The 22,039-nt window shown below is 42.5% G+C and overlaps 1 protein-coding gene across 1 annotated transcript in view; it reads left to right on the top strand.

Moving 5' to 3' along the window:
* LOC139409644 (laminin subunit gamma-3-like) overlaps nucleotides 1-22,039 on the top strand; it is a 192,744-nt gene that overhangs the window by 86,024 nt on the left and 84,681 nt on the right. Inside the window, exons 10-12 of the mRNA XM_071155064.1 lie at nucleotides 9,605-9,803; nucleotides 12,713-12,822; nucleotides 15,319-15,555. Coding sequence (XP_071011165.1) covers nucleotides 9,605-9,803; nucleotides 12,713-12,822; nucleotides 15,319-15,555 — 546 coding nt within the window. The remainder of the gene's footprint in view (nucleotides 1-9,604; nucleotides 9,804-12,712; nucleotides 12,823-15,318; nucleotides 15,556-22,039) is intronic.

Genomic DNA, 22,039 nt, shown 5'->3' with positions numbered 1-22,039 from the left:
TATAGGATAGTATCTGGGCCCTTGAGTTATAGGAGAATATCTGGGGCCTAGTTTATAGGATAATATTTGAGCCCTAGAGTTATAGCAGAAGATCTGGGGCCAAGAGTTATAGGAGAAGATCTGGGCTCTAGTTTATAGGATAATATCTGGGCCATAGAGTTATGGGAGCAGATCTGGGGCCTAGTTTACAGAATAATATCTGGGCCCTAGTTATAGGAGAAGATCTGGGCCCTAGAGTTTATAGGAGAAGATCTGGGACCTAGAGTGATAAGAGAATTGTATGCACTTCCAGGATGAGGAAAGATTACACAAAGACGGTTTGTGCTTGGAGAGAGCTCAGACACCCGCTGGTCTTTTAACATGTAAATATGTAAATCATATTACCGTCTGCCACCTTTAATACCCTTGGCTTGCTGCTCGAGATCATTCCTTTGTTCGATTAAACAATAACTCATAACGTTAGCCATAAGGTCATAAAGCACATGCTGCAACACCATTTTGTCACAGCAGACTCTTAACACGACCATTAGGAGAGAGGAGTTATAGCTGGCTCTGCTACAGGCTCTCCCTATGACTGTGTCCCAAATTACACCTTATTCCCTACATAGTACACTACAGTACCCTATAGACCCTGGTCAAAAATAGTGCACTTAATAGGGAATATGGTGCTATTTGGGACTCAGCCTATATATAAGTAGGAGAGACTAGGCCTGATGGAATTGGATGTCTTGGCCATAGCTGGAAGAATAACAAAGGGGAAATCGGCCTGGCTCAGCTCAGTCTGGCTACTCAGTGCACCAAGGACCCAGCCCAGCGAAGCAGCAGCCAACAGGGAGAGGGATAGAGAGAACCAGAAACAGCAGAAATCCCATTAACTACCAAAACATCCTGATGGTTTTATGTTCAAGCTCTCTGATCACACTAAACAAGTTCATTCAGACAGGCGTCTGTCTATTTATGTATGAAAAGCCTGAGATCACAGAAGACGCCTCTGAGGGAAGATGCTTTGGTCCACTTGGTCCAGGGATATTTTTAGAGTTTCTTATATGTCGTTAAGTCGACTTGGATATATTTAGTTTGTTTGTTTATTTATTGTTTATGGTTTAGTTCTCTGTTTTCTTGAAGCTCGTCCATCACTCCAGTGCCTCTGCAGGCCACCACACAGTGATTAGTGGTCAAACTCGCCGGGAGCTGCCTTGTGGCCATCCCCTTATCTCGCCGGAACAGAGCTTGTTGGTGTTGTTTTGTCAAGTAGTAAAATACGGAGATCTATTGCCACACCGCTTTAATGATAAAACTCTCTCTCTCTCTCTCTCTCTCTCTCTCTCTCTCTCTCTCTCTCTCTCTCTCTCTCTCTCTCTCTCTCTCTCTCTCTCTCTCTCTCTCTCTCTCTCTCTCTCTCTCTCTCTCTCTCTCTCTCTCTCTCTCTCTGTGTGTGTAATCCTCCTGCAGCCTTTCTCACTATAGCGTCGGATAATTCTGAGTGACAATGCACCGCTACCAAACAACACGCAGAGGGAAAGCAATTTCTTATTAATCTATTTGTCACCTATTTCAGTGTGTCTCGGGCTACGTCTGTCGCTTAAATGTCTAGAATCAGATCAGTTGGCTTCTCAGTGTAATGAAAACAGATAGAAGTGTTGGGGATCAACTTGTTTCTTCCCGACTTCCAGAAATACCGGCGAAACTGCAGGCGAAACTGCAGTGCCAAAGAACACAATCCCGACACACAATAGAGGAGCCCAGATCACAGAGCATTATCCAGGGAAGTTCAGCTGGAGTCTTTCAAAGAGAGAGAGAGAAGGCTGAGAGGGACTTAGAGAAAAAGTCAGAGAGGTAGACAGAAAGAGGCAGTGAAAGAGATAGTGAAAGAGAAAGTGAGAGAGAGCGAGCGAGCGAGCGAGAGAGAGAGAGTGCGAGAGCGAGAGAGAGAAAGAAAGAGTTTGTGAATACATGGTCCTCTATCCAATTCATTTACCACCACACTTGTCCTCATCCTCTTGGCAAAGAAAAGATTGCTGCTAGCTGACACATAATAGAAAGGTCACGTTCCTATGACGACAGAGCACTTGTCAACAGATTCTATCATGGATTCCAAGCCAACACCACTTTCTTCAACAGCCTTGCTAATCCAGCCTCACTGACATAGCTTCCATTTTTAACTGCTGGACATTCACTGAAGCAATGCAGGTTATGTGCTACTCCTCTCCAATCCTCCAAGCTCAAGGGTCCAACAGGCAGCTAACATCCCTGATCCAGAACCAGCCACCTGTGCCTTAGTGCCTGACAGGGTCATGGTCCATCTCCCTATCTACACCAGGCCATACTGCTAACCCAGAAAACCAAGATAGCTATATTTCAGAATGCCAAGAGAGAGACATGTAGTTCTATCCTTTATATGTCTGGCCTCAAGGGGGCCAGGGAGCATGTGGCTGGTGCAGGAGAGCAGGCTATGACATTCACTTCAGGAGCCAAAGAATCAGATCCCATGTGTGTTCAATCTCCATCTCGATCCTTTCGAGGGCTATCCTTGAGTGGGCACCAGTCAAAGGATTATGTGACTGGTTTTACACTGTATAACATAACCAAAGGATCACTTGTGGGTCTCATCTCCATCCTTCATTCCTATAGGGCTCGCCGAGAAGGGGCACCAGTCTAGGAAGAATGAAATGTGATTGAATAGTAAGTAATCTTTCAGCTCATGAGCCTGAGATTCCCTGGGGGAATCAAACCAGGTGGTGAGTTCAGATCCAACCCAGCTCTCTGCCATCGGGAGAGGGGGGGGGGGTTGAAGGGAGAGATGGTCATTAAGAGCTTCACTCGACATGAACGCTACCACAGAGTCTGCCATCACCTCAGCTTGGCAGATTCTCACCTAAATAGGCTGGACACGGAGAGAGGGAGAGAAAGGGGATAAGGAGAGAGAAATGGATATGGAGGGAGAAGGGAGAGAGGGAGCATACCTGCAGGAGAGAAATTGAGAGGGGAAAAGGAGAGACAGGAAAGAGAGGAAGCACAAAAGGACGAGGGAGAGAGTGGGAGAAGTTTCAGTATACATCCTCTGCAGTAACGTTTCTGCCAAGATTCCTGGACAGGCTGCCTCTGCGCTGGACGTGAGCCCTAGAACGTTCAGGACAAACCACCACCATGATCTCTGATTGGATGTGAGCCCCAGAACGTTCAGGACAAACCTTCACCCATCAAAAAGAGAAACGTCCCTTTTTCAGAACCCTGTCTTTCAAAGATAATTCGTAAAAATCCAAATAACTTCACAGATCTTCATTGTAAAGGGTTTAAACACTGTTTCCCATGCTTGTTCAATGAACCACAAACAATTAATGAACATGCACCTGTGGAACGGTCGTTAAGACACTAACAGCTTACAGACAGTAGGCAATTAAGTTTACAATTATGAAAACGTAGCCTTTCTCCTGACTCTGAAAAACACCAAAAGAAAGATGCCCAGGGTCCCTGCTTATCTGCGTGAACGTGCCTTAGGCATGCTGCAAGGAGGCATGAGGACTGCAGATGTGGCCAGGGCAATAAATTACAATGTCCATACTGTGAGACGCCTAAGACAGCGCTACAGGGAGACAGGACGGACAACTGATCGTCTTCGCCGTGGCAGACCACTTGTAACAACACCTGCACAGGATTGGTACATCCGAACATCACACCTGCAGGACAGGTACAGGATGGCAACAACAACTGCCAGGGTTACGCCAGGAATGCACAATCCCTCCATCACTGTCCGCAATAGGCTGAGAGAGGTTGGACTGAGGGCTTGTAGGCCTGTTGTAAGGCAGACCAGACAGAACTGGCAAAAAGTGCTCTTCACTGACGAGTCGCAGTTTTGTCTCACCAGGGGTGATGGTCGGATTCGCGTTTATCGTCGAAGGAATGAGCGTTACAACGAGGCCTGTACTCTGGTCTGGGACGGTGTGTCACAGCATCATCGGACTGAGCTTGTTGTCATTGCAGGCAATCTCAACGCTGGGCATTACAGGGAAGACATGCGGTACCCTTCCTGCAGGCTCATCCTGACATGACCCTCCAGCATGACAATGTCACAGCCATACTGCTCGTACTGTGCGTGATTTCCTGCAAGACAGGAATCTCAGTATTCTGCCATGGCCAGCGAAGAGCCCGGATCTCAATCCCATTGAGCACGTCTGGGACCTGTTGGATCGGAGGGTGAGGGCTAGGCCATTCCCCCCAGAAATGTCTGGGAACTTACAGGTGCCTTGGTGGAAGAGTGGGGTAACATCTCACAGCAAGAACTGGCAAATCTGGTGCAGTCCATGAGGAGGAGATGCACTGCAGTACTTAATGCAGCTGGTGGCCACACCAGATACTGACTGTTACTTTGATTTTGACACCCACCTTTGTTCAGGGACACATTATTCAATTTCTGCTAGTCACATCTCTGTGGAACTTGTTCAGTTTATGTCTCAGTTGTTGAATCTTGTTATGTTCATACAAATATTTACTCATGTTAAGTTTCTGAAAATAAATGCAGTTGACAGTGAGAGGACGTTTATTATTTTTCTGAGTTTAGAATGTTCAAGATAATCTAATTCGATGACCCCCACTTAACATCACTGGCGCACTCTCATTAGCTGTACATTACCATATCAGACTCCATTACACCCACAAAGTAGATTATGTTTTTGGGGTGTTTTTAGAGAAGAAAACATTGCTATATTGGCAAATTGTGTGTGTGTGTGTGTGTGTGTGTAGTGTTTAGAGTAGGTCACCAGACTCGCGGACACTCTCTCTCTTTCTCTCTCTGCTGGGTAAAGTTAAAGCTTGTCTGTTCACGTATTGCTTTCATGCCCATTGCACGGCAGTCAATGTCAGTTAGAGGCCTCCATGGGACTTAAAGTTGTTTGTGTGAGACGGCGGCTATCTAGTTGAAATAGAGTTGATTAATTCGTTTGGAGAGAGTCTAAACCATTGATTGATCGCAGGACTCCTCTACCGTTCATCAAATGTCACTGGGACGTCAGGCATCTTGGCAGAGAATTTGTCTGCCCCTGGAAGGGGGTCAGTGGAGTTCAGGTTGAGCACATCACTTAATAACAGACACACAGAGATTGAAAAGGCACATTCAAAACACACACACATACACACAGACGGACACACACACACACACACACACACATAAAACAACACACCCACACTCACTGCGTGCACATTGAGTGGAAGCAGAAAACAATGTTGTTCTGACTCCCAGAACTGGCTGGTAAGTGCTCTGTTATCTCTTGTCTGTTTCTCTCTTGTGACAAACCCATTAATAGTAGTACAATGGCATATGTGACTCAGGAAGTGCCTATGTTGCGCGTCACTAGTTCACAGGAGAGCCATTTGAACCTAAACTTTTTTATGTTTGGGCAGAAATGCCCTCTGGAACATATGAACTTTCATGTACATTAATAACAAATGTGTATGCCATCTGTAAATACAAATAAAATTGTTAAATTATGAGCCTAGTTGGTTTAGCCACAGAAAAGGATTGCAACCTTCCCGCTAGCCATGATAGTCTGAGATTATTTTTTATTTCTTATTTAACAAGGCAAGTCAGTTAAGAAAAAAATCTTATTTTCAATGATGGCCTAGGAACAGTGGGTTAACTGTCTTGTTCAGGGGCAGAACAACAGATTTTTACCTTGTCAGCTTGGGAATTCAATCTTGCAACCTTTTGATTACTAGTCCAACGTTCTAATCACTAGGCTGTCTTTTTTTGAAAGATATCACGTAGTAGAACTGCATAAGTGCTGTTCTCCACTTTCTGGAAGACAAAGTTTTGAAATTAGTGGAATTAGAGTATGATAGCTAGATGGAGTATGACAGGAGATCGAGAAAATTCTGGCGTTTGATTGCAAACATGCAGATGGGGCCAAAAAGAGAACACACAGAAGGCTGTTGTATTAAACATCTACCAACTAAGGGCAACCATGGCATCCATGACAGAGAGGGAGAAGAGTCTAGTCTAGTTAGCTTAATTTTGTCAGAAAGTCATTTTAAGTTAGTGTACTATTAGCTAGCTAACGTTAATAGGTGTTCCAAAACATTCAAAGGCAATTTTCTCAAAAGTGAGGTTACAAGTTTATCAACTTCCAAAGTATAATATAGTAAGTATCCTGTTGTTCCTCAACTGTAGTGTATGATATACCCTTTTCTAGTTTTGAGTCTCTGCTTTGTCCAATGTAAAAATAAAAAATAAACACGATTTCAAATGTTCCTACATAAGACCAAATCGAGCTGGTCGGTCACATATTTTGGCTAGTTTTCCTTAGTTGATGTACCATTAGAACTAGCCAAAAGTTGTCTAACATTAGCTAGCTAGTTAGCTCACCAACTTTAGCTATCATTTTTGCCTCAATCACACTACACCTGAATCAAACAATGAGACCAGAGGCCAAATGATTGAAGATTGATATTCTTATGTTTTTTGACAGAGCATTGAGAGTTTTTCTTTGTCAGTCTAGCAATGTAACATTATTGATCTGTCACTTTCCCTAGCTAATTCCTTACTTTTCACACTGCCACAGTATAAACATCTCTACAGGCTACACTGTCATGGTGCACAGTCAGTACATAACACTATGATCATCATAGCTTAGCAGGCTCAGATGGTGACAGGTGTCCCAGCAGAGCCAGAAAGCCAGGGAAGACAAGTCTACGGAGCTCAGGTGAATTTTGCAGTATATTAATACAATCAGTGAATGGATACAAAGTTCCATCTTGAGTTGATGGGTAGGCAACTGGGAATAATGGTAATTTCAATTATTTGAAACATTGATTACTTTCTTGGATAATATAATGAATGTAATATAATATAATATAATGAACTCTGAGGTAATTCTTTGTCATGCCTCATCTGAGCAGGATTATATGTTGACTGTGGTCTCAGCAGGGTCAGGCCACCAGGGAAGACCAGTCTGTGACAGCGCTGAGGTGAACTTTTGCAGATACAACACTTTATCCTCTCTAAGCAGCAAACACTGGACAAGCCAGAAGCTTCAAATATTAAACTATTTTAAGGTAGTCTGACAAACCTCTGAAGTTGATTTCCAAACTGTAACAAAACGATTGGTAGAAGCTTTTCCCAACAAAACATAACATGTCAAATAAAAACATGAGGAAGACCTGGGAGACACTATTGATGATGATGAATCTATACAGATATGTTTAAATGCCCAGTCATGTTCATATCATCTTAGACATACATTTCTGCAGTTTAAGACCATCCACAGAACATACTATATTCCAGTGAAACTGTATATTATGCACTCAGAAATGTAAGTCCTCTGATGAAGGTGGAAAGCACAAAAGGGGAAATATTTACATATGCTATGATCTTGTGAAGGCTGGCTGAAATCTGGCAAATAGTATGTTTTTTTTTATCTCGGCATGTCTACAGATTCTCCCTTCTTCCTGTTTATGTTTGCTTTGAAATGTTGATACTGGAGACTGTTGTCAGAAGAACCTTTAATCTAGCATTTATAGCTACTAAGAAATGCATTGCCATTAATTGGAAAGTTAATGTCACAATGGATGGCAGAAAGGTCAAGTTATGTATCACTAGATTTGAAGTATTATAAGATTAAGAGTATACAGTGCAACTTTCATAAGTTCTGCGTGCCTAATATGGAATACTGCATGACAAAAGGGATCTGTATTGAAAACATTAGTTGTTTTTAGTCGAGCAGTTACAAATAGATTTTTTTTCATGGCACATGGACACCTGTGTGATTCGTGCCTGTCTCAGTGGACTAATCCATTTAGGAAGCCGCGGGGATGCCACAGTCCAAGAAAATAAGGATTGTGGCTCAGATGCACAAGGCACGTCTCTCTGCCATGATTTCGTGGGTTTTCATTGTTTCATAACTTCATTGTGTGCATTGTTTGCTGTGTCTATCAATTCCCCATTACATATATCACCAGTCGTAGCCTGCATTTAGCCGTCCATTAATTCCCATAATTTATCATCTGCAAAGTTTGTTTAGGTACAGTCATTTCTGTTAATGCATTCAAGATATTATTATTACTGTCTTTTACCGGTCATTGTCTGAGTGAACATGTGTTTTGCAGAACCCACAACCTATGCTACACTTGTGAGAAACACGTTTTTGTTTATTTCATTCCATTTACGAGTTTTGTCAGTCATCCGGCACTGGGCAGTGTGCTTGGGATGATAAAGGCTGGTCCTACAAATATCAGATGTGACTGTGAGGTGAGCAGACAGGTGTGTGTGTGTGTGTGTGTGTGTGTGTGTGTGTGTGTGTGTGTGTGTGTGTGTGTGTGTGTGTGTGTGTGTGTGTGTGTGTGTGTGTGTGTGTGTGTGTGTGTGTGTGTGTGTGTGTGTGTGGTCAGACTGCAGCCTCGGGCACCACGTACCACCCACAGTATCACCTTCTGACATCCACTGCAGCCCTAACAATACCAGCAGAGACCAGAATACATGACACACACAAATACACTCAAAACACACAACCTCAGCCTGATAGTGGAGGTTGCACTGCTGCGGCACAGACCTGGGTTCAAATACAATATGACTGAGCTTGCCTTTTGCAATAGCACAAATAGAAAAGTCCCAAAAGTACAAGCCCAACCCAGCCCAACTGTCACTCCAGGGAGGCTAAGCAAATGCTCAAAGCATTTTTTTAAATTTCAAATAGTTTGAACCCAGGTCTGCTGAAGTGTCATTCACACTGTGGCATATTATGCTGTTTCGTATTGCCTTACTGAGAAATGTCTGCCTCGTTTATAAAAGTTCACTGCTGTTTTTATTGCTGCAATCAATCTTGAATAATGGATGCTTATCCATCTCCTCTTAGCATACTGATTATTGTTTTATTTTTACATATTTCCACAAACACCATTTTATTGAGTCTCTCACCTCACCCACCCATAACTCAAGATGTTGTATATTTCAGGGATAGTTTTTCCAATTTGTTGTTTTATTAGAGGCTCCCTGGCTGCTGATCATGTTGTATGCTGTGAGTGTGCTGGTTTGAAAAGTGGTTGGAATGTGTGTGTGTGTGTGTGTGTACGCATGGCTTGGTGTGTGTGTGTGTGTGTGTGTGTGTGTGTGTGTGTGTGTGTGTGTGTGTGTGTGTGTGTGTGTGTGTGTGTGTGTGGCTCTTTGAAGTGGTGTTAATGTGCTGTAATGAGGGTAATTACAGCCAGACTCCCACTGTGATCTGTGGGCTACAAGCTCCTCGGCCCTCGCACTTTACCATACATACACACACACACTCACTCTCTCTCTCTCTCTCTCCCTCACACACTCCCCCCAACGTGGACCCTCTCTCTTTCACACTTACACACACACTCGTACAAACACACACACATACTAAATCAATCCCTTACTAGTTCACTCTCAGATGTACACACTTGCAAACATACACAAACACAAAACAATTGAAATCCCACACAGTAATGATGATAGGTTCTCTCTCTCTCCCTCTCTCTCTCTCTCTCAATGGGACTTATTGACATGTCTCTCTTTCTCTCTCTCTGTGTCTCTCTTTCTCTCTGGGAGAATGTGAGATAGCTAAAAGCATGTCTGTTTGTCTGTCTCCCCTCCCTCCTGTAGAGAGGTTCCTGGGGAACCATCTCCTGAGCTACGGCCAGCTCCTTTCCCTGACCTTCACGGCCGAGGCCCAGTACCTCCTCCCTCACAGTGCCACAGTGCTCCTGGAAGGATCGGGAATTACCCTGTCAGCTGACCTTTCACCCCAACATGGACCTGTCCACCAGTCGGGCCTTGCTCCCCAGCACACCTTCACTCTCAGGTAAAACCTGTGTAAGGCGGCAACAGTAGCTGAGGTGTGCATATGTGAGTTTGGTATATGTGTATAGCATGTGTGCATATGTGTATGACATACTACAAGGCTACTACCATTGTGCTACTATTCATGATATTACACATGTCACACATACAGTAGAGTCCTCAGGCTGTGTGGATGAACAGTACCATCTTCATGGCAATATGATCCCTATCTGGATTGAGATACTATGGAATCTGCCTTATGACTGTGTCAGACATAGTCGTGTCCTTTCTGGTTACTGTCCACCACTAAAGGTGTCCTTATGCTTCCCATCCAAAACAGTTCGTAACAGTTTGTGCATATATTATGACGATATTTGGTGAAGGTTTCTTTTCTGCTGTTCGTGCAAAACATGTTTTTTCTCGAGCCAAGTCGAAGTTTGGAGCCAAAGTTTACACACTTTCATCTGTCATGGGTCAACAGTAAGGATTCTTCAATTAAGTGTTTGTTGTCATTCAATAATAGACTACTTTTTCATGCAAGTTTTTTTCCCTTGAGAAATACTGCCCCAATCATCTTAGTTAGATGTAAAATTGCGCGACTAAGATATCCTCTGCAAAAAATAAATAATGTATGACAGACTTCTTGAGTTATCTTAGATAAATGTTGACTACTTTTTCAAGCAAAGGTATTTTTAAGGAGTAGGCGAGCACATTCATTCAGTTCACCTAGCCAAGTTTGACTTCACCAGCCCTTGGTGAAGGGGCAGTTTGGCCCTCCCTTAAAGCAGCGGGGCCTGGGGAAAGGAGTGTCATTAAGTGGGCCATCTATGGAGACAGGCTTCACACACGTCATTAGAGAGACAGATATCTGTCCCTACACACTCTCTCACACACACACACAAACACACACACACACACAGCATCCCCTCCTGCTGGAGCTCTCTTCCTGGCTCCACACGGTTACATTGAGATGGATCAGCTGGGAAGTGGAGTGGTGTGTGTGTGTATCCATGCCTGTGTTTGTGTCATTTGACTGCAGACGATAACACAACACACACTTCCCCATTCCCTGGCTATGTACTCTGAGTGACAGATAGCATGCTGTATGTTATGACTGTGAGCCTGCATGTGTTGTGTGAATGTGTTGAATGTATTAGCCAGGATAAGTGTCTCTGTGTTTCCAGCAGACACCAGGATCATTTATAATCACAGGGAGTAAGGGGGTGGATAGGGGTGTACAGAGACTGGGGGGGGGGTGGTTGATGCCCACATGTTAAATAGTGTTGGAGGAGTTAGCCTTTGCTGTTCTCCATTACAGTGTAGACTGTGGGGAGACACAAGGGGTGGACACTTTTCGTTCTAAATGTGTAAACAGGATACATGTTTGTGTATTCTGGTTCTCTTCTCTTCATCTTCATCCTCTCTTTTCTCTTCTGTCTATTTTCTCTTCTCTTCTCCTCCTCATCTCTCTCCTCTCCACCCCTCTTTTTAATTAAATTTTGTATTTTTTTATTTTTTATTTTACCCCCTTTTTCTCCCCAATTTCGTGGTATCCAATTGTTAGTAGTTACTGTCTTGTCTCATCACTACAACTCCCGTAAGGGCTCGGGAGAGACAAAGGTCGAGAGCCATGCGTCCTCCGAAACACAACCAAGCCACACTGCTTCTTAACACAGTGCGAAACCAACCTGGAAGCCAACCGCACCAATGTGTCGGAGGAAACACCTTACACAGGAGTCGCGAGTGCGCTATGAGACAAAGATATCCCTACCGGCCAAACCCTCCCTAACCTGGACGACGCTAGGCCAATTGTGCCTTGCCCCATGGACCTCACGGTCGCGGCCGGCTGCGACAGAGCCTGGGCTCGAACCCAGAGTCTCTGGTAGACCACTGCGCCACCCGGGAGGCTCTCCTCTCCGCCCCTCTGTGTCTCTATCTATCTGTGTATGTGTGTGTGTGTTTGGTTTTACTATCCTTGTTAGGACCAGAAGTCCTGACAGGGATAGTAAAATAAGGAACATTTGGGGTCATTTCGCAGGTCCCCACAAGTTAAAAGGCTATTTTAGGGTTAGGGGTTCGAATTGGGATTAGGGTTACGGTTAAGGGTAAGGTTTAGGGATAAGGTTAGGGGTTTGAGGTGAAGGTTAGGGATAGGTTAAGGGTTAGGATTAGGTTTAGGGTTAGGGAAAATGGGATTTTGAACGGGAATCCGTTGTTTGGTCCCCACAAAGATAGTAAAACAAACCACACACTATGCACAGACCTTCAGTGGATTCGTGGTCATCTGATGATGTTCCTCTCATACTAGCATTCCTTAATTACAGTCTCAGTGTCTCTGGCTCTGCCCGGCTCTGATTAGAACCAAAATGGACAGTGCTCCATAGGGAAGACATGGCAGAGAGTTCTCTCACTTTCACATCAACCCCTGCTTCTCGCTACACAGCAGCAGAGCAGCAGCTCCATTACCGGGGGGCTGTGAGGCTGTGTTTGTAATTGTCTCCTTTTATAACTATGGCTGTCTAGGGGCCGGGGAACGAGGACCTCTGTAGAGGGGGAGAGGTCTGTGTGGTCCATAGACTGGACACACATTTTTTCACATACAGAGGAAATGTAATATACTGTCAACACTAACTCATAGACACAGAGGACATATAGCGGATATACCTTGCCCAAATATAACACATTCACACACAGGACAGAGTAGGAGCTGTATGTCCAACAGACAGCTTCCACATTCCCATTAAAAACACAAACATACCATGCTACATTTCAGACGGTGAACATAAGATATGACTGATGCATTTATTCATTCCTACAAACATACTGCACGTAATAATACTGTACAAACATGTTGCGGGACTCGGTAATCATAGGGGCCTCAGTAAACGTAGGGGCCTCAGTAATCATGGAGCTGTGTTTGTTTTCCTCCAGACTTCACAAGGAGGAGACGAGGCTGAAGCCTTCATTATCTGCCTTCCAGTTCCACCATCTTCTCATCAACCTCACTGCTATACAGATCAGCAACGCAGGAGGACACAACTGTAAGTGTGTGTGTGTGTGTGTGTGTGTGTGTGTGTGTGTGTGTGTGTGTGTGTGTGTGTGTGTGTGTGTGTGTGTGTGTGTGTGTGTGTGTGTGTGTGTGTTTACATGCGTGCATGTGTGTAAGAGTGGTTGTGTATAAGTGTGTGTGCATACATGCAATGGCTACACCTCAAGCTAGCGTGTTGTTCATTATTTGTGCCTCCTGTACCCTATTACTAAGAGTATGTTCTTATTTAACCAAAGTAAAACAAATCCATCAGAAGAGTCATTGAGCTGGATGTGGTTCCTCTCTATCCTGTCAGTTCATTAATGGACAGCAGTCTGCTTCCTACTACTTGCTCTCAACCTGCTGCCCTCTCATTGGCTCCGGCCTCTTCTGGAACATCTCTGAGGAGAATATGCATGGTAACACCACTTGGCCTCGTGAACATCAGCTGTCAAGTTATTTCACTGGCAGGGGAAGTTCAGTACCAGAACTCTATCTCACTTAGTAACACTGCCTCAGTCACTCTCATATGGACCACATGCACCCACGTACGTACACACACATACACACTCTTTATAGTTTATACACACAACCACTTTGAGACTATTAAATGCAACAGAGGCACCCACGCACATTTTCATTACCAGTTAAGGCCTACTTTATATCGCTGAGTGTTCAACACATGCTTGCTCTCACTGAAGCATTGAGTTGTGCCAAATTCATAGGCAAGAGCAGCAGGACTTCTGCTCACAGATATTGCATGTCTGTACTTCCACATCCCCTGCTCTTTAATGGAGTGAGCGGGGGTACAGTCTGATTCTCTCTCTCTCTCTCTCTCTCTCATATAGTGTTTAGGTCAGTGTACTGAGGGGATGTGAGAGGCATTACGTTAGTTAGTTAAAGCCATACACACCATCTCTCACATTGGGTCAAAGCCACACACACATTCACACTATGTACACATAGACACACACGGTCTCTCTCTCTCTCACACACACACACACACACACACACACACACCCTCTTTGTGCATTGCGGAGGAAAACACTGCTAATGATTTGTGTTCGGTCTCAAATGAATTCTCAAACAGTGTTAGAAGTGCCTTATCTCCGCAGGCCGCCAAGCAAATGTTAATATGAAAATCCCACAAAGTGCAATTTCGCCTTTTTCTCCCCCACTGCACCAAAAAACAGATTAAGACATTCATTATTATTTTAATGACAGGATTGTCTGTAGGCGATGGATGTCACATTGTTGGGTGAGGATCATGTGTGACAGCTGAGTAGTGTTGAAGATGTAAGTTTAGGGTAGGAGGCTTCCACAAAATCAGTAGAGGGAGAGGTGTGCGGGGTGGAGGGTGCGGGGTGGAGGGAGAGAGAGAGAGGAATGGAGAGAGGGGCAGAAAGAATGGGAGAGAGAGAGAGAGATGTAGAGAGAATGGAAAAGGGAGTGAGAAAAAGGGAAAGAGGGGAAGAGTGAGAGGGAGAGGGAGATGAAGAAAGGGTATAGAGATGGAGAGAGAGAGGGGAAGGGGGATACCTAGTCAGTTGTACATCTGAATGCATTCAACTGAAATGTGTCTTACGCATTTAACCCAACACCTCTGAATCAGAGAGGTGCGGGTGGCTGTCGAGAGACAGGGAGAGGGAGAAGGAGAGGGAGATGGTTTAACTGGTGGCCAGGAGTATGGTAGTCGGAGGGGATGAGTTGGTTGGGGGCTGAGTTGCAGATGGTAAATTAGCTGTGTTGTATCGTTGCTTAAGGAACAGGGTGATCACGACTTGTTAGAGCCCATGGTCTCTCTCTTCCTCATGCTTATTCTGTCTTTTTTAAATGGCTCTTTCCCTCTCTCCCTTTCTCTCGTTAGACATTAATTCATTAATTCACCCATTCTGTATTTTTGATCTCACACACATCCCTTACTCACCGTGATACACGCACACACATCCTCACTGGCACTGGTAAAGAGCCTCTGTTGAAAGCCTGGGCACTGGACCTTGAGTGGTGGTGGTAGTATTCTGTACAATGGCTGAGGAGGATTCAACCTGGACTATCCCGCATCCCTATTCATGGAGGAAGAGAGGAAAGAGGAATCAGTAATCCCAGTGGGTGCATGCTCCCCCAATATCTCCACTTTTTCTTCTCTTCCTCTCCTCCTTTCCTCATGCTCTCCTCCCTCGCTCCACTGCTTTGATTTATTCATTTGTTTTATCAGAGATTATCAGAGTGAGGTAGATAGGTGTGTGCCCACATTTACGTCACAAGAGTGCAGGTATGCACACACACACACACACACACACACACACACACACACACACACACACACACACACACACACACACAGAACTTGGTTAAATTCCTAGATTAATCTTGTTTCTGATTATAAAACTCTGCATTAGTGGACCATTGTCTTCTGGATGTGAGAGTAGCCTTTTGAGGACGTTTGAGTATTCATGACCTCTCCAGATTTGGAGATAAAGTATTAATGATCTCCATCCTCTCTCCCCAGACACGTCCCAACTCTCAGGGGTAACCCTGGCTTCCGCTGCCCCCTTCTCCAGTCCTGTTATCCCCTCTACCCCTCCTGCACTCTGGGTAGAGGTGTGTACATGCCCTCCTGGATTTGGGGGTCAGTTCTGTGAGCTCTGTGCCCCAGGATTCAGCAGAGAGGTCCCTAACGGAGGACCCCTGTCTCCCTGTGTGCCTTGCACCTGCCACCAGCATGGACCATGCCACCCTGAGACAGGTAGGAGAAGTCTAAAAATTCCTCAAACATACATGTATCTTATACCGTTTTAAAGGTAATCTTGTTGTTAATCCCACCACAGTGTCCGATTTCAAATATGCTTTACAGCGAAAGTACCACAAACGATTATTAACGACTAAGCCACAGAATAAATACAGCCATTTTTCCAGCCAAAGATAGGAGTCACAAAAAAAACAAATAGAGATAAAAATGAATCACTAACCTTTGATGATCTTCATCAGATGACACTCATAGGTCTTCATGTTACACAATACATGTATGTTTTGTTTGATAAAGTTCATATTTATATCAAACTATCTGAGTTTACATTGGCGCGTTATTCACTAGTTCCAAAAACATTTAGTGATTTTGCATAACCACATCGATTCAACAAAAACTCATCATAAATGTAGATGATAATACAAGTTATACACATGGAATTATAGATAAACCTCTCCTTAATGCAACCGCTGTGTCAGATTTTTTTTTAACTTATGGAAAAAGCAAACCATGCAATAATCTGAGACGGCGCTCAGAAAAATAATAACTCCCAGGAATCCTAGTTCCACAATAAATGCTTGATTTGTTCGATAATGTCCATTATTTATGTCCAAGTAGCTACTTTTGTTAGGGCGTTAGGTACACATATCCAAACGATCGTGCAGGTCCAGCATAACTTTGGACAAAAACTTTAAAAAGTTATGTTACAGGTCGAAGAAACTTGTCAAACTAAGTATAGAATCAATCTTTAGGGTGTTGTTATCATAAATCTTCCATAAAGTTCCAACCGGAGAATTCCTTTGTGTCTGGAGAAGCCATGGAATGCAGGTCGATATCATGTGAAATGCGCATGACCAGGAAATGGCTCTCTGCCAGTAACCTGACTCATTCAGCTCTTATTCAGCCCCACAACACAGTAGAAGCCTCATTCAAGTTTCTAAAGACGGTTGACATCTAGTGGAAGCCCTAGGAAGTGCAACTTCATCCATATCCCACTGTGAATTCAATAGGGCCTGGGTTGAAAATCGACCAACCTCAGATTTCTCACTTCTTGTTTGGATTTCTTCTCAGGTTTTTGCCTGCCATATGAGTTCTGTTATACTCACAGACATCATTCAAACAGTTTTAGAAACTTCAGAGTGTATTCTATCCAATATTAATATTACTATGCATATATTAGCAACTGTGACTGAAGAGCATGCCGCTTACTCTGGGCACCTCTGGGCACCTTTTATCCAAGCTACTCAATACTGCCCCTGCAGCCATAAGAAGTTTTAATTAACCTCTTCTTTTTCCTTCTCCCCTCTACTCGTCTCTTTTCTACTGGACTTTCCCTCTCTCTCAATTCAATTCATTTCAATAGACTTTATTGACGTGGCAAGTTAAATTACTTACCATGTCAAAGTATACATATAACAAAAATGGTGGGACCAACAGCAATAGGAATAATAGTAGTGGAAATGGGATTACCATTAACAGCAACTACAACAACAATATTAATGAGAATAATAATAATACATTAAAGCAATAGTAGTAGACCAGTCTCAATATGGCATGGTAAGAAAGCCAAAACAAAACGGGAAATATTATTGACATTACATAGCACTTTTCACTGGCTGTCCCTCAGGTTGTGGCAGGAGAACACATTTTGTCTTTTCACTCATTAAATATTACATCTTTGTCTATATCTCTCCTCTGGAGCAGAGTGAGCACAGCCTGTCCTCTCTGGGCAGCCAGGTTTGCCTGTGATGACAGGTCTCTATGGCCAGACTGTGCTCACTGTGTCTGTACCTAGTCAGTGTTTTCCTCAGTTTTCGATCATTCACAGCGGTCGATAGTCTGCCACCATGACCTGTCTGTTTAGAGCCAAATAGCATTGAAGTTTACTTATATTTTGTGTGATGTCTTTCCAATAGGTGATATCTTTTTATGTTTTATTTGTGAGGAGTTGGTCGGACCAGATTTCCTGAGTGCTGTCCTGAGGCTCTATGGGGTTGGTTTGGGTTATTGATCTGAGCTTTGGAACCAGCTGACTTTTTATTTTTTTTATTTAACCTTTATTTAACTAGGCAAGTCAGTTAAGAACAAATTCTTATTTTCAATGACGGCCTAGGAACAGTGGGTTAACTGCCTGTTCAGGGGCAGAACGACAGATTTGTCTCTTTTCTTATTTTGTCTCTTGACATTGTAGGGACGTGTAATGAAATGTTTTGGGGTCACATGTTTTTAGATGGTTGTAAAATTTGATGGCTATTTTTTCTATTTGAATAAGGAAAGGGTATTGGCCCAATTCTGCTCTACATGCGTTATTTGGCGGGTTTCTTTGCACTTGCAACACAGTCTTGCAAAACTCTGCATGCAGTATTTTGATTGGATGTTTGTCCCATTTGGTAAATTCATTATTAGAGAGTGGACTCCATACTTCACTGCCATGTAGAGCAATTGGTTATTTTGCCAGATTCTAATTGGAATTTCGATTTTAATGTTCCTTTTAATGGCATAGAATGCTCTTCTTGCTTTGTCTCTCAGCTCATTCACAGCCATGTGAAAGTTACCTGTTTTGCTGATATTAAGTCCTAGATACGTGTAGTTTTTGGTGTGTTCTAATAGAACTGTGTCGAATTAGAATTTATATTTGTCATCCTGATTTCTGGTCCTTTTACGGAATATCATTATATTCAGTTTTTTTAAATGAACGGTCAAAGCCCAGGTCTGACCGAACCTGTGCAGATGATCTAGATGCTGCTTTAGCCTCTCCTTAGTGGGAGACAGTAGCACCAGGTCATATGCGCACAGCAGACACTCGATTTCAGTGTTGTGTAGGGTGAGAACAGGTGCTGCCGATTCTTCTAATGTTTTTTCAGATTGATTAAAAACGTCTTATGGCTGCAATCCCGTTAACGCGATGATATGACAACAGCCAGGGAAAGTGCAGGGTGCCAAATTCAAAACAATAGAAATCTCATAATTAAAATTCCTCAAACGTACATGTATCTTATACCGTTTTAATGGTAATTTTGTTGTTAATCCCACCACAGTGTCCGATTTCAAATAGGCTTTACAGCGAAAGCACCACAAACGATTATGTTAGGTCACCATCAAGCCACAGAAAAACACAGACATTTTTATCCCCAGCCAAAGTGAGGAGTTTCAAAAAGCACAAATACAGATCAAATTAATCGCTAACCTTTGATGATCTTCATCAGATGACACTCATAGGACTTAATGTTACACAATACATGTATGTTTTGTTTGATAAAGTTCACATTTATCAAAATATAAGTTTACATTGGCGCGTTACATTCACTAGTTGTCACGCCCTGACCTGAGTATTCTTTTGTTTTCTTTATATATTTTGGTTAGGTCAGGTTGTGACATGGGTGACGTATGTGTTTTTGTACTGTCTAGGGGTTTTGTAGGTTTATGGGGTTGCTTACCATCTAGGTGTTTATGTATGTCTATGGTTGCCTAGATTGGTTCTCAATTAGAGGCAGCTGTTGTCTCGTTGTCTCTGATTGGGAACCATATTTAGGCAGCCAATCTTCTTTGGGTATTTTGTGGGTTATTGTCTATGTCTAGTTGCCTGTGTCTGCACGTTTGTAGTATAGCTTCACGTTCGTTTTGATATTTTGTTTGTTTATTGTACTTCGTGTTTGTTTTCATCTATCATTAAAAGGATGTATTCACATCACGCTGCGCTTTGGTCTCCTCACTACGACGTTAGTGACACTAGTTCCAAAAACATCCAGTGATTTTGCATAGCCACATCATTCAACAGAAATACTCATCATAAATGTAGATGATAATACAAGATATACACATGGAATTATAGATATACCTCTCCTTAATGCAACTGCTGTGTCTGATTTCAAAAAAACTTTACGGAATAAGCAAACCATGCAATAATCTGAGATGGCGATCAGAAGAAAGTCACAATAGCCGCAGTGTTGTCGTCAACATAAACAAGAAATTGCATGATAAATATTCCCTTACCTTTGATGATCTACATCAGAAAGCACTCCAGGAATCCCAGGTCCACAATAAATGTTTGTTTTGTTCGATAATGTCCGTTATTTATGTCCAAATACCTTCTTTTGTTAGAGCGTTTGGTATACATATCCAAACGCTCATTCTGGTCAGCGTTAAGTCAGACCAAAACTTCAAAAAGTTATATTACAGGTCAAAGAAACATTTCAAACTAAGTACAGAATCAATCGTTAGGATGTTTTTAACATATAGCTTCAATAAAGTTCCAACCGGAGTATTCCTTTGTGTCTTGATGAGCAATGGAACGCAAGTGCATACCATGAGGAATGCGCGTGATCAGAAAATGTCTGACTGCCAGTCACCTGATAGATTCTGCTCTCATTCAGTCCCACAACACAGTAGAAGTCTCGTTCAAATGTCTATAGATGGTTCACATATAGTTCACATCTAGTGGAACCCATAGGAAGTGCAAAATCATTAATATCTCAAGGGGATTTCATTGGGAACTGTGGTGAATACATACCAAGCTTAGATTTCTCACTTCTTGTTTTGATTTCTCCTCAGGATTTTGCCTGCCATATGACTTATGTTATACTCACAGACATCATTCAAACAGTTTTAGAAACTTTAGTGTTTTCTATCCAATACTAATAATAATATGCATATATTAGCAACTGAGACTGAGGAGCTGGCCGTTTACTTTGGGCAACTTATTCCTCCAAGCTACTCAATACTGCTCTCCAGCCATAAGAAGTTTTAATGTAGATGTTAAATAGTGTTGGACTTATTGGGCAGACCTCTTTCACTACACGTCCCTCAGAGAAGAAGTCTGTTTGCTTGTTGTTGCCAATTTTAACCGCACAATTGTTTTTAGTGTACATTGATTTATTAACATCATATGTTTTCCCTCCAATACCACTTTCTATTAGTTTATAAAAGAATACCTTTGTGCCAAATTGAATCAAATGCTTTCTTGAAGTCTACAAAACAAGTAGATTTTGCCTTTGTTTTGGTTTACTTGTTGTTATTTAGAGTGTGCATGGTGTAAATGTGGTTGTTATACGATAATGTATTTTTTTTATAATTATGGCTTCCGTTTAGGACGTTGTGTTAATCAAGGAAATGATGTAGTCTGCAATTTATTATACTGCAGAGAATTTTCCCTAAATTGCTGTTAACACAAATTCCTCTGTAATTATTTGTGACAAATTTGTCAACATTTGTATAGACTGGTGTGATCAGATCTTGGTTCCAAATATCAGGAAAAATAACTGAAGTGAGGATAATGTGGAAGAGTTTGAGTATAGCAAATTTGAATTTGTGGTCTATCTTTGATCATTTCATTTATTAAAATGCCATCCGCACCACAGGCCTTTTTTGGTTGGAGAGTGGATAGTTTTTCCAATAATCATTTTTCTGTAACTGGGGTATCCACAGGATTCTGATAGTCTTTGACTGCTGATTGAAGGATGTGTAATTTTTCTTGTTTATCATTTTGTTCTAGGCTCTGTTATATTGCTTTAGAAGTTTGCAAAGTGATTTCTCCACATACATTGGGAAAAAAACGTATGTGAACCCTTTAGAATTACCTGTATTTCTGCATAAATTGGTCATAAAATGTAATCTGATCTTCATCTAAGTCACAACAATAGACAAACACAGTCTGTTTAAACTAATAACACACAAACAATTAATTGTTCATGCCTTTATTGAACACACCCTGAAAACATTCACAGTGCAGGTTGGAAAAGGTATGTGGACCCATGAATTTAATAACAGGTTGACCCTACTTTGGCAGCAATAACCTCAACCAAATGTTTTCTGTAGTTGCGGATCAGACATGCACAATATTGGACCATTCCTCTTTACAAAACTCTTTCAGTTCCACAATATTCTTGGGATGTCTGGTGTGAACTAGTCTCTTGAGGTCATGCCACAGCATCTCAATTGGGTTGAGGTCAGGACTGACTGGGCCACTCCAGAAGGCGCATTTTCTTCTGTTCAAGCCATTCTGTTGTTGATTACTTCTGTCTTTTGGGATGTTGTCCTGTTGCATCACCTAACTTCTGTTGAGCTTCAATTGGCGAACAGATAGCCTTACATTCTTCTGCAAAATATATTGATAAACTTGGGAATACATTTTTCCGTCGATGATAGCAAGCTGTCCATGCTCTGAGGCAGCAAAAAGCCCCAAACCATGATGCTCCCTCCACCATACTTTACAGTTGGGATGAGGTTTCGATGTTGGTGTGCTGTGCCTTTTCTTCTCCACACATATGTTGTGTGTTCCTTCCAAACAACAGAACTTTAGTTTCATTTGTCCACAGAATATTTTGCCAGTAGCGCTGTGGAACATCCAGGTGCTCTATTACAAACTGTTTTTTGGACAGCAGTGTCTTCTTCCGTGGTGTCCTCCCATGAACACCATTCTTGTTTAGTCTTTTACGTATTGTAGACTTGTCAGCAGAGATTTTACAATCTTCCAGAGATTTCTGTA

The sequence above is a fragment of the Oncorhynchus clarkii genome, chromosome 5 (assembly GCF_045791955.1).
Source record: "Oncorhynchus clarkii lewisi isolate Uvic-CL-2024 chromosome 5, UVic_Ocla_1.0, whole genome shotgun sequence".
NCBI classification, from domain to species: Eukaryota; Metazoa; Chordata; class Actinopteri; order Salmoniformes; family Salmonidae; genus Oncorhynchus; species Oncorhynchus clarkii.
This window is presented reverse-complemented; position numbering and strand designations above follow the sequence as displayed.